The sequence below is a fragment of the Lytechinus pictus genome, chromosome 10 (genome assembly GCF_037042905.1).
Source record: "Lytechinus pictus isolate F3 Inbred chromosome 10, Lp3.0, whole genome shotgun sequence".
In the NCBI taxonomy this organism is placed as follows: Eukaryota; Metazoa; Echinodermata; class Echinoidea; order Temnopleuroida; family Toxopneustidae; genus Lytechinus; species Lytechinus pictus.
This window is the reverse complement of record NC_087254.1, coordinates 6,250,324-6,264,232: the sequence shown is the minus strand read 5'-3', so window position 1 is coordinate 6,264,232 and position 13,909 is coordinate 6,250,324. Positions and strand designations below refer to the sequence as shown.

Genomic DNA, 13,909 nt, shown 5'->3' with positions numbered 1-13,909 from the left:
CGGGGTAATAGTATGCAGCGCTTAGAAACATTTGTATTAAGCGCTATATGAATGTTGCATATTACAATATTATTATTATTTCCATTGTCCACTACTTGATGTTCTGTTGGTATATTAAACAGCAACCGGACTTCTTCCAGAAATCTAGGGTTATTGTTCTATATTCTATAAAATGGGTCCTCTTCTCATTGTTCACTTCTCTTTCTAATTCAAGACCTTCCGTAGGATATGAGCTGTTCCAAGCAAGCTTGCCTTCTGTATCGTTTCAAAGGACACCTCGACTCCTAGAACAGCCAGAATGCTTCTGTGTCTTGTTGTCACAGTTCCTAAGGCTCCGATGACTATTGGTACCACCTTCGTCTTCACCTTCCATATCCTCAGCTCCCATGCCAGATCATTATACTTCTGTATCTTTTCCTCCTCTTTACGCCAAGCTCTGCAGTCTCCTGGAATCGCAATATCTATGATGAGACATTCCTTATCCTTCTTTAAGAGAACGATATCTGGTTGTCTAGCTTCAATGACCTTGTCTGTCTGGATATTAAATCCCATAAGAGTTTTACATCATCGTTCTCTACTACAGGCTCTGCCCGATGTTCGTACCATTTTTCTGCATGGGGTAAATGGTACTTCTTGGCCAGAACCCAATGAACTGCAGCTGCTACTCTGTCGTGCCTTCCTTTGTACTCAGTCTGTGCCATTTTGCTGCATTCACTCACTAGATGAGACACTGTTTCGTCTTTGTCATGACACATTCTACATGAGGGAGATGTATGCTCCTTTTCAACTTTAGCTCTTCGGTAATTTGTTATAATTGCTTGGTCCTGAACAGCAACTAGCATACTTTCCGTCTCCTTCTTTAAACTTCCTCGTTTCAACCACTGCCAACTCTCTGGTCCAGCAAACTCCTCTGTCTGTCTTAAATGCCGTCCGTGCATCACCTTCTCTTTCCATCCTTCCAGTCTCATTTTCCTATGATCAGCCTTCAGCTGTTTTGCTGTCATATTCTTTCCTTTCCTCATCGAGTCTTTGACTGCCGTCATGATAGTATCCATCTGGCCTTCAATATAGCAGTATAGGCTTTGTTCCTCATATCTTACAGTCTCCTCTATTCCAGCCAGACCACGTCCACCCTTCTCTCTTGACACATAAAGTCTATCTACATCAGACTTTGGGTGAAACATCCCATGCATAGTTAGCAACTTCCTTGTCTTCCTGTCCAAGTGTTCGAGTTCAAGCTTGTTCCATTCAACTATGCCAGCAGCATATCTCACTAGGGCTACTGCCCAAGTGTTAACAGCCTTCACCATGTTTCCAGCATTTAGTTTGGATTTGAGCACCTTCCGAATTCTCCTGATATACTCTGCCTCAATCTTCTTCTTCATTTCTTGATTTTTCAACTGATCTGCCTCGAGTATTCCGAGATATTTATAGCTACCACCGTCTTCGATTGATCTGATCTCTTCTCCGTTCGGCATTTGGAAGCTGTTATTGGCTGGCTTACCTCTCTTGAGAGTAATCATTGCACATTTATCCAACCCAAACTGCATACCGATGTCTTCGCTGAAGATCCGCACAGTGTTGATGAGAGACTCCAAGTCACTTTGTGTCTTACCAAATAGCTTCAAATCGTCCATGTATAATAGATGGTTGATTTTTGCCTTGCTCTTGAACTCATATCCTAGCCTGGATCTTCTGAGCACCTTAGTTAATGGTTATTCCATAAAATGATGGTGTCATCACAAACAGCAATGGAGATACACTATCTCCCTGAAAGATTCCTCTCTTGATACCACCTCTCCAAGCACTTCACCATTACTTTCCAACTTAGTTCTCCATCTTGCCATACTTGTAATGAGGAACCTTCTGATATTGTCTGCTACCCCTAACATTTCCATACATTGTTATTATTATTATTACTACTACTACTACATGTATTATTATTTGTCTCTGCTTTCTAGTCCATATGAGCAGCTGTAATTCTCTCAAATTATGATAGTTTGAGCATTTCATGAAGTAAAGTACATGTGTCAAAAATAGGAAAAGGTTGTTTTATGGGATTTCCGTTTACTGTTTTCTTTAATAAGTTTGACATTTTTTCTTACTTTTCAGGTTAGATTTCCTCTACAAGTTGATAGATAAGCTGGCATCTCATCCAAGGGTAATGATATGCTCTCAAGCTATCCCTTCACTTGTAAGGTAAGGGCATCCATTAGAAGATGGCTTGTGATCTTATTAATATGCTATCAGTTTTTGAATCACGGTGTATGGGATCTTTTTTCTTTTAATACTGAAATTTAACATGTTTTAGTGCTTGGCTTGATACAGTTTGGGACGTAGTATGTTTTGCTATCATATCTACAAATCTAAATAAGTAAATTCAGTTGATTGATGTAATTTGTATGATTATTACGATGCTAAAGTCATACATGTGGGATTATTGTTATTATTTTAAAAGGCTGGGTCTTTTCTCTCTCTTTGGAAAAATATTGTAATCATTATTAAAGTCTTAACACTATTGTTTAAATAAGATGAGCTTATGATCATAGTCCCTGTTCTTCATATTCTTTTTTTAATTATAGCTTACTGCTTAGAGAACAGATAATTCTAATGATCCCTGGGGTGTTTCACAAAGATTTAAGTATGACTAAAATCATACTTAAATCCTGATGCGTACATGATATGCAATGCGCGATCTTATTGATCAATACGCAGTAGTGCGCGTCCTCTTGGCATGATCTGACCAATGCGGTCATGCCTTTTATAACGCACGCAACTATGCATTTATAGTGCGACTCTACGTCATCCTTAAATCTTTGTGAAACACCCCCTGGATCTCAAAGACCTTGTCGATCATATTTCATGCTTCTCATATTACACCTTCCTTCTTCTTTCAGACACTACTTCAAGACTGTATTACAGCATGCAGACTATGACCTGGTCTCCGAGCTTTTACCAATCATTTTAGAAAGATCAGCTATCATCTTCCCTATTACTCTCTATCAAGATGATATAAGAAGGTAAGTTAGATGGCCTCTGTGTGAGGTGTCTTGGTCTAAGGCGCCCGACTACACCATGAAGTCCGGGGTTCGATTCCTGGCACAGCCCTTGACCATCGTGGCATTTTACCTACATCGTTCTTTTATCTTGCATCAAATAAATGAAAATGCTTTTATATGCATTATTGATACCAACATGTGTACATGTTTTTAAAAAAGTTAGATGGCCTTAGTTTACACATCAGCTGATTTTTCATAACAACCTCTCTTGCCGCCACCCCTCCCTGAAATATTGAACTACGTCATGATTTAACAGTTCAATTAGCACTAATGTCTGATAAATAGTCCATTTCTTCTATTCTTTTATTTCCAATAATTTTTAAAGTTTTTTTTTTGTCCATTAGACAGGTCTTAATTCTTTTTTTTTAATCTTTATTATTCTTCTCTCTTATTCCTCAATATTGTTAATAATTCACTTTTTTTTTATATGCAGTACTTTATAATGTTTCAATTAGCACATTTTTGACATTCATGCCTATTCATTTTTTGCAAGTTATGTACACATTTATCATGTGTTATTATTTCATTGATGTGTAGTATTTGAGTCCTAAAATTGATTTCTGTTGCTCTGTGTAGGGTGTTGAGTGATGCTCTCCTAGAGATCTTGAGGCTTCATCCTAGCTTGGTGGTTGATCAGAGGACAGAACTCTTGGATTTCATAGGAGCCTTGAGGCACATCGATGGCAAGGAAGATTTCTTCTCACATGTAGTAAGTAAACTCACAAACTATTCAAAATTCTGCAGCACGACTTGTTACTTGTACAAAGAAAAGTGATCACATATCCCCTGTCTTACAGCATTTACATTGGTTACCAGTCCAGTTTCCAATCCAATTTAAGATTTTGTTATTCGTATATCAATGTTTCTGTGGACTTGCTCCTTCATACTTAAATTATTTAGTCACTGTGTATAAGCCAACACGTCATTTACGTTCACAAAGCATGAATTTATTAGTCGTACCTCCAATATCAACAAAATCATATGGCAAACGTTCATTTGCTCATGCAGCCCCTGTTTTATGGAACAAACTCCCAAATTCCCTGAAAACAATCGATTCAGTTAACAAATTCAAAACAGCTCTTAAAACATACTTATTTAAATTGTACCTAGCCTCAACAAAATGAACTCACCAACACTTCTCTTCCTCTCCTTTGTTTTCTCAAGCACATAGAGACTTATTTATTATGTGTTATGCTCTATACAAAAACTGACCATTCTTATTGTTAATTGATCTTAGATGCTGAACTAGGATAAATGGCCCAAATTCTGAAGACTGGTTTAACTTAAGCCCAGCACACACTATGTGATCCAATGCGACACAATTTTTTACTAAATCACATTTTACATTTAATGTGAAAGTTCCAAGAAGGAAGGTTGTTTCATTTTAAGTTCGGCATATTGTTAGGAATAATCAAATCAAAATTTTGCTTTGCGGCAAGCCCTGTGGTCAGAGTAAAGTCCAAATTGGCTTCAAGTTGCAGCCAATGATGACATCATTACGATTTGAATTTGAATTTGCTTTTATTCCTACAGGGAGGCTCGAACAAGACTGGATATCGATTTCAGTCATCCTATCACTATTCTGAAATCTGATCGCTAAGACTTTATTGGTTGGAATGTCCATATCAAATGTTTTTTCATCATGCTTTTTTGGTGGAATAGACTATCCTAATCATTATTCCCTTACAGATATGATTGACTTGAGTGTTAAATGAGCTGATATATATGAATGAGTACTTACTATTTGAGATTTGTGTCACAGTTGGCTACCCATATAGTTAAACCACAATCTTGGACCAGATTTTGAATTAAACCCGACTTCATACTACAGGCCATTAGGAATAATAATATGAACATTTGTAATGCTCTGGTATCCATCATATGTTCATTGCACAGTAAAGAAAAGAAAGGAAATAGAAACATATTAAAGAAGGGGAAGAATTACATGTGCCTGGAAGCTTCTCTGTGTAACCAGGGTTTCAGTGAATTTATGAAGGTGCTAAGACAAGCAATATTATGGATGGTCTATTATACTTAGATGATAGTGGTGTAGCATGTAGAGGTAAACAGACCTTAGGTCACCAGAGGGATTGTGTGGATTTAACAAGCTACAGTTGTATTTACAGTTGCTAGTATTCAACTTCCAATCTTGTTGTCTAGGCTTGATGGCTTTCGCCTGAATTCGTATTAAAAGGGAGTGTGAACTCCCTTGGGACTTCATTACCACAACGGGCGCTGCGACCTTCTTGCGGACTGCTGTCATATTAGAGTGACAAGAACAAAGGCTTTGGTTAAAAGCCTGTATCTTTTTCATGTTATCCCTTCTAGTGCTGAAACATGTAGAGTTTGCAATAGTTATCATTGCCCTTTCTGATGATTTATGATATTGCGGCAGTAGTGTTGAAAAGTTAAGAGATCTATTGCTTTAGAGATCACAAAGTGCGTGTGTAGTGCTATATCGTGGACAGCTATAGAATAAAGGAGAGGTGCCTGCATTCAATTTGCACTATTATTTTCAGTTTATACATTTTGAATTATTAACCTGTTGATGACTGAGCCTCATATATGCGGACCGGAGTCTATGGAAAACATATGTTATAGCAAAATCGTTCAGTCAACAAATGGTTAAGGTGCCTCAATGATATTTTGTTTCAGACATTGACAGTTGCCTGTCTCCTTCTCTCTTCTCTCCCTCTCCTCTTTCTATTGCTCCCTCCGTTAGGTGTGGATCATTGGACAGTATACCGCCTCAATGTACGACAAACGCTGTACCATGGAAATCATCACTGGCTATTATGAGGTAAGCATGATATGTTGCGTCGATGCAAAAAACGGCCTAAGCAGCACGCATAAAGGGCATTGCGTGAGGGCGTTTCTGCACCGATGGGGTGCGCAAAAATGTTTTGCTAAGGACGTTCTCGCACCGACACACGACAAATCGTCTGTTAATCAGAGCATTGTGGGTTCAAAATCTAATATGGGTGTCAATTTCCTCCAGCAAGAAGTTTGTTCATATTGTGCTGCACTCAACACAGGTGAGGTAAATGATGTCCTGACAGGAATTTATTCCTTGAAACTAATACTTGAAACGCAGTGTGTGTAAAACAACTGCTCTGCTAAAGCCAGGGTAATCAGGCTGCATTACTGTAGAACGATTAAATTATAGAAATGATGCGAAGACGTGAGTGCATCGGTAGGTTTTGTGGGCATGAGGTTACTATGGAACTGTTAAACCAGTTAGGATAGCCGAGTGGGTTTAGTCTGTTTCCATGTTGCATGAAAAATGTACCTTGATATTTATACCCTACCAGTGGGGGTGTTTCACAAAGATTTAAGTATGACTTAGAGTCGCACTTAAATGCCTAGTTGCGTGCAGTATAAAAGGCATGACTGCATTGGTCGAATCATGCGAAGAGGACTCGCACTACTGCATGTTGAGCATTAAGATTGCGCGTTGCTTATCATATACCCGTCAGCATTTAAGTGCGAATCTAAGTCATACTTAAATCTTTGTGGAACACCCCCCTGGAGGGTATTTCATAAAGCTGTTTGTAGAGTTCTGCACAACTTTACGAACGACTTGAAAATGTCCATACACGTAGGTGTAAGGCAGCTACATAGGGATATCATTTAGCACAGAAAGGGTTACCTTTCGTCAGGAATGTAGGAAGCCAGTACTTTTATGTCACAAACACACTGGAGAAAACATCATGTAGAATTTGCACATGCTTCTCGGGACAAGGCCGGCAAGGTGTAGCCTCGTGGCAAGCCTCAGCTACATCCCTGCCAGTCGTGTTGGTAGTTTACAGACAACTTATGAAATGCCAACCTGAAGCACTCATGTCTTAATATTGTTGATTTCTTTCTGCAGTCCTTGGAGACATTGCTGTATGAAGTCTCTGTTCTGGTCCAGTCCTCTACTGAAGGTAGACCACCATACTCTATCAGACTCATGGCCATAATGATGACAACACTAGCCAAGGTTAGTCCCATTCACATCATTCCGTATGTACAATGTTGGTGAAAACGTAATCGAAATATGTCCACCAAGACCCGTTTAGAGGGAAATTGAATTTTGGGAAAGTCGGGAAATGGGGGCATTGTGGTCTAGTGGTCACGACTCTCGTCTTTCAATCTTAGCAACGTGGGTTAGATTTCCAGCCATGGTGTGTTTTCCTTCAGCAAGAAATTTACCCACATTGTGCTGCACTCAACCCAGGTGAGGTGAATGGGTACCCGGCAGAAAGAAATTCCTCGAGCACCTGTAGGCAGAACGGCTATACGCGGGGTAATGATAATAATAACATTCTTGTAATGCGCATATATACATATAGAAATTGTGCAATATAAATGTACCATTATTATTACATATATTATTATTAAAGTGATTTGTTAGCTTCCATGTCATTTAGGAAGTACATCACACAAAAAAGTCCTTTAGCAAAGAGTTCCTCTTCAAATGCAAATTTAGAAATATGGGAAGAAATATTAGAATAGTTTAATCAAACTGCATTGGCACATTTAATTCTATCCTCAATGCAATTACATTTGTAATGAGGTAGTAAGTGATTAAATATCTAACTAATTCAATTTACTATGAATGTTTAATGTAACTCTATACTCATTGCTTTGAAGAAGTTTCTCTAGCGTGATAATAGACAGCTTATGATTTGCGACAGAACTTTTGCTACCAATTGATCTCGCAAAAATGATGCACAAGACAAAAATTAGCTGCTCTGCTTTAGCGCATGACAACATTTTACCAAACCAAAGCTGTGTTGCAAACCTAAAGCTGCCGATGACATGATGAGAATTTAACTGCGCCATTAAATCCACATTTTTTCGTGGCATGCAATCTTTGTTCTTACCAGCTTGCCTCAAGATGTCAGGATCTGATACCAAGAGTGATCCTCTGTCTCACCAAGATATCCCAACAGCAAACCAAGAGCAGAGTAGCACAAGATGATAAGAAAGTCTTACTAAGCAGAGCTACAGAGCTTGTTAATCTCCTCAAGTTACCAGAGTAAGTTACAAAGGCTCTAAGGGGTGTCGTATTAATACTCACAATCAAATCACAAATTTTTGTTGCAATATGCATTAATTTTAACTACAGTATAGCAAATTGATCTGAACTTCTTGTTTTAAAAAGCAGATCAGGGCCTCGTCTTACATAGAGTTACAATTGATCCGATCAATCTCAAGTATATGGAAATCCGTCAGTGTCATATTTTTTTCTTTTGGGAATTTGCACAATGTCCTTTGAGAACAAAGAGAAGCATACTGAAATGTCAAGAAAACAGTGAATGTATGAATATACATAATTTCTAGAAAATATTCAAACATGTTGATGTTGCTGGCTTTCCATAGTTGCGATTGATCGGATCAATTGCAACTCTTTTTAAGACAGGCCCCAGCAATTGAATGCAAATTTGCATTTGATATCAGGTCTTATGATTGATTTGCAATTGATTGAAAATTCTTGCAATACTCCTTAAGGGTAAACTGCCGATTCGTCTATTACCAACTCGTCCACTCATCACATGGTCTACCTTCATTTAGTCTAATGCCACCCGTCCATCAACATATCGTCTAATACCATTTGGTCCAATAACCATTTGGTCCAGTCATCACTTTGTCTAATCACCAGTTCGTCTATGACCATTTCATCTCATAAGCAGTTGGTCTAATACCCATTTTCTTTTCATTAATTTCTCCCAATTAAGACTTAGTCCAATTAGACCAAATGGTTTATGGACTAAATGGCTATTGGACCAACTGTTTATTAGACAAAATGGTGAGTGGACGAAATGGCAATCAGACCATGCGGATAGTGGACAAATCGATGGTAGACCAAATGATAGTAGACGAGTTGGTAATTGGACGAATTGACATTAGACTAACTGGGAATAAATCTCCTTAAAGGGGAATCCAACCCAAATAAAAACTTGTTTTTATGAGAAAAAGAAAAATCAGACAAGTTGATAGGTGAAAGTTTGAACAGTATTGGACAAACAACAAGAAAGTTATGAATTTTTAAAAGTTGTAGATATTGGTAATCACTATACTCATGGCGACTTCAAATTGGCCGCATATGGGATGTCATAGTGATGTAAGGCAAGGACTACTCTTCCATGTGCTCCAATACATATTATGGCTAAAATGTCATTTTTCCCAAAAGTTTTATTTCAAATTATATTTTTCTTTCATGAGGACATTAAACAAAATACTACCTGGGTTATATTTAGATTACTGCCCCAGGGGAATGGGTACTTAAGAGAAAACCACAAATCCCTGATAATAAAGTACATGGCCTATGGAAAAGTTGTCCTTGCCCCTTGTCATAATTTACTTACCCAGTTGCCAATTTGAAATCTACATATATTAGTGATCTCAATTTTAAAGCAGCTATAACTTTCTTATTGCTTGTCCGATTTCTTTCAAACTTTCACCATCCTGTTTAATTTATTTTTCTCCTTCCCAACACAATATTTTATGGCAAAGGTTGGATTCCCCTTTAAGGGGTTGTTGTAAGACAATTTTGGCTACCACTGGACGAAATAGAATATTCACTATTTGTGTTGTATATCTTGGAAGTACCAATGCTGAAAAGAATAATCAACTTTTTTTCTACGTTCTTCCATGAAATGAGGAAAGAAGACTGAAAGCAAAAGAGCAAAATTTCAAGCATACATCACATCTGCAGCAGCATGACCAGAAGCATAGGTCTACAGTAAAGATATCATGCTCCTTTCTTGAATTCATGAACGAGTGTGTTGGCTCAGTTGGTAGAGCGTGCGTCTCACAACCGGGAGGTTGGGAGTTCAAACCCCGTCCGTGTCAGACCAAAAGATGTTAAAAGATGGGAGTTGCTGCTACCCTGTTTGGTGTTCAACGATTAAAGGGATAGAGCCTCGTCGATCTGGCGTTGCACAGCGGCTGCCGCGCCCACGATCAATTGGGCAAAACAAATTTTTAGAGCTTTTCATTTCTGATGTGTATTTTGAACAATAAAATATGGATTTTCATCCTCAAATAGTCCTTACAGCATTAAGATCAGCATGGTGCAGACCTTGCAATAAAAATTATATTTAAGAATTCAGAAATAATCAACACAATATTTTGCAGTGAGGAAATTTTCAGGATCATCTTCATGGTAACAGCTAGGACCAAAACGTGTAAAATTTGATGCGATCAAATTGTTTGCACACAAGACACTTCCGTGACGCACTGGAAATTGACCGTATAGTCCTCACTTTGAGAATCCCAATCATAAATTCCAAGAAGAGATTGAGTGGATTGAGTGCAGATGAGAGAGCTACTCATCCAACCCACAACTGCTAAACTTACCAGTGCTTTTTTTATCTTCCCACCTTGATTTCTGCAATTCTACTCTTTCTGGTATCCCATTCTCACATTTACGCTCACTCCAAAGAATTCAAAATTCTGCTGCAAGGCTTGTTACTCTTTCAAGAAAATCTGAACATGTTACACCTATTCTAAAATCACTTCGTTAGCTTCCAATACGCCAGCGCCTCATTTTCAAAGTTCTTCTTATGACATATAAAATAATCAATTGCCTAGCTCCTAAATATCTCTCTTAGCTCTTCTAGCTCACTCAGTCCACTTCGTTCTTCAACAACCTTGCAGCTAACTTTAGGACCACTTACAAATACCAGTTATGGTGATCAAGCCTTCTCTGTTTTTGCTCCAATCCAGTGGAATGAATTTTTTTTTAATGTGAGTTTTTTTGGGGGATGTGATTGTATCTGCAGTATCTGGTGGCCATATACCCCGGGGGGGGGGGGCACTCACATATATTGGTGGTACAGGGATGTGCCACTTTGATGACCCCCTTTTTCAGACCTAATTTTCAGTTTTCTAGATACTCGAAATGACAAAAGTTCCATTCAGAAGCCACCTCGCCCTGCTCTCAAGACCCCCGCTACAAAACATCTCAGTTCCCCAGCCCTGCCAAAATTGTCCAGCGCGAGCACTGCATGCGAGAGCTGCACGGACGGCTTCACAACTCCCTCAGCTAGCAGCTCCATGCCGCTCCTTGCACTGCTAGTGCACATATACATGCACAGCGCTATAGCGTGCACTGTATACTGTACCGTGATACTGTTCTGTAGACCCTGTTTTTCACACCACCCAGGACCGTATGTAGTTCCCAAGACCCCGTATTTTACCCTTGTGGTCAGTTCCTTAGACCCCCTTTTCAGGGATTTGTGAGGCACACCCCCATCAAAATATAATTTGAGTGCTCCTCCCCCCCCCCCCCCCGGCCATATATACCCATACATGTTATTCTATGTAAGTACCATTAGCTATTTTACATAGCCTGTCAGGTTGTACTTGAATGCAGGGATTACAAATGGGATACAATGAGGTCTATTCTTCTTAGTGAATTTGTTGTGCTGTACTTAAGTGCCTCTCTGAATGGCCTTGTGCACTGCAGTGAACAATCCTTTGTGCATTCAATACATCATGGTCTTTTCATCAGAAAGAACTTTCTAAGGGGAGAAACTCTTACTAGCCAAACTGCACAGCTTCATTCCAAATAGAAATGTTGCATGCTGGAGATGTTCATCCCAGTCCAGGACCGGACGGGTAAAGATGACACACTCTCCTCTTCAGCTAGATCTGATTATTATCGTCATCATCTTCAACATGCAATGAGGTATTCCTCATCGGAACTCTTGCAGTGGAGACATCCAAGCACTCAGCTTCCGCATGATGTTCATTGCGCCATTCAGTCACTTGGAATTTATCGAAGGAGAACACGGAGAGGAACACGAGGTGGCAAACGAAAGAACACTTACACAGATGAGTCAAGGTCGTCTATTTTCTAACTTCCAGCTTTGCTCAGTGAATGTACGGTCTGTCTGTAACAAGAATGCTCTAATACACGATTTTATATGTGATAGCAATGCGGATTTGATTGCCTTGACAGAAACCTGGCTCACGAACAATGATACAACAGTTTTGCAAGAGCTTATCCCTCCTGGATATTGTTTTGTGGTGGTGGTGGAACTGGCCTCGCATACAGAGTGACAATCGATGTCCTAGTGGACGCAGGTGAAGAAGTTTCATTTGAGTTCGCAAAATATTGTACCTCATATAAATCATTTCGTCTTCAACTTATAAATATATGTCGACCTCCCTACTCAGAATCACATCCCGTAATGGTAACATCATTTATATCAGAATTCAATGAATATATTCAATGTCATTTGCTGTCAAATATTCCTTTGTTAATCAGGGGATTTCAATATTCATGTGGACACTGACAATACAGATGCCAGGTTCTTTGCAGATCTTGTTGAATTACTTTGTTATAAGCAATTGGTTAATTTTTCAACACACTTACATGGCCACACGCTTGATTTAGTGATATGTCGCCAGTCTGATGACATAGTTCTTGGGCCTCCATGGCCACACTGCTCATTGGTATCTGATCACATTGCAGTTATGTGCTCCCTTAAATCAGATAAACCCCAAATATCTTTCCGGAAGCTCTCTGCTATTAATGTAAATAGGTTGAAGGTAGACATAGCTAATAGTGAGCTTTGTAAGCACACACCTTCTTCTTCTTCTTCTGGAAACAGTACAGTCCACCGTCTGGTGTATTGTCGTACTGGTGAAGTGCAGCGTGCAAGTGTATGTACATTATTTGATAAAAAATTGCTTACAGCGTGCAAGTAAAAACAACCACCATTATTAACGGAGCTGGGTCTTTTGTACCTCTTGTTTAAAGCTGTGTAGAGAGGTACAATTAACTGTGCTGTTGGGGAGGGAGTTCCAAAGTCTTATCGAATCTGGGAAGAAGCTCCTCTGGTAGACAAGTGTTCTGGCAAAGGGAACAAAGATCTTCTGAGAATGACCTCTATGCATGGATGTGGATGGAGTGAGGTAGGTAGGTGGGATGTCAATGAGTGAGTTGGTAATACAGTAGATCATCACCACCTTGGCCTGTGCCCTACGCTCTTGTAAAGTTGGCCATTTGAGCTGGTTCAGCATGGCTGCTACACTGCTTGTTCTGCGGTGGTCATTACAGACGAAGCGTGCATAGCGTCGCTGCACCATTTCAAGCTTTTTTATATTTGCTTGCGTGTGAGGGTCCCATATTATGCTGGCATACTCCATGATTGGTTGCAGGAGAGCTTTGTAGCACAGTTCCTTGACCTTTCTTGGACATGGCCGGATATTTCTCTGGAGGAAGGCACGTGTGGAGTTGGCCTTTTTGGTTACAGCATTTATATGTTGATTCCAGCTGAGGTTCCTCTGCAGCTCAACTCCAAGATACTTTGCTGTATTTTTATCAGATATAGTCTGTCCATGGATGAAGTAAGGCTTGATGATAGGTTTGCGCTTATTTGTGACATGAAGTACTTGACACTTCTGTGGATTGAATTCCATCAGCCAATCATGCTCCCATCGTTGCAAGGAGTCAAGGTCCTCTTGGAGACGAATGGCATCTTCCTCTGTCTTGACGTTGGCATAAACCATGCAATCATCAGCAAAGAGCCTTACTGTTGAGTTGTTGGAGAGATACTCTGGCAGGTCATTGATGAAGATGAGAAAGAGCATTGGCCCGAGGACACTGCCTTGCGGAACGCCTGATGTTACTTGGCTGGTGTTGGAGATGGATCCGTCCAATACAACGCGTTGGGTCCTATTACTCAGAAAGTCAGCTATCCAGTGGTGAGTGTGATCTCGGATTCCATAAAATTGAAGCTTGTGTAACAGGCGTCCATGCGGTACTTTGTCAAATGCTTTAGAGAAGTCAAGGAGTATCATATCCAGTTGACCCTTGTCATCAATGCTTCTAGCAAGATCTTGGACGGCAA

At 39.6% G+C, this 13,909-nt stretch overlaps 1 protein-coding gene across 1 annotated transcript in view; it reads left to right on the top strand.

Annotated features, from left to right (window-relative positions):
- Positions 1–13,909, top strand: part of LOC129269013 (AP-5 complex subunit zeta-1-like) — a 42,692-nt gene that overhangs the window by 12,996 nt on the left and 15,787 nt on the right. The window contains exons 12-17 of the mRNA XM_064105895.1: positions 2,113–2,199; positions 2,898–3,020; positions 3,636–3,768; positions 5,782–5,859; positions 6,931–7,041; positions 7,931–8,082. Coding sequence (XP_063961965.1) covers positions 2,113–2,199; positions 2,898–3,020; positions 3,636–3,768; positions 5,782–5,859; positions 6,931–7,041; positions 7,931–8,082 — 684 coding nt within the window. The remainder of the gene's footprint in view (positions 1–2,112; positions 2,200–2,897; positions 3,021–3,635; positions 3,769–5,781; positions 5,860–6,930; positions 7,042–7,930; positions 8,083–13,909) is intronic.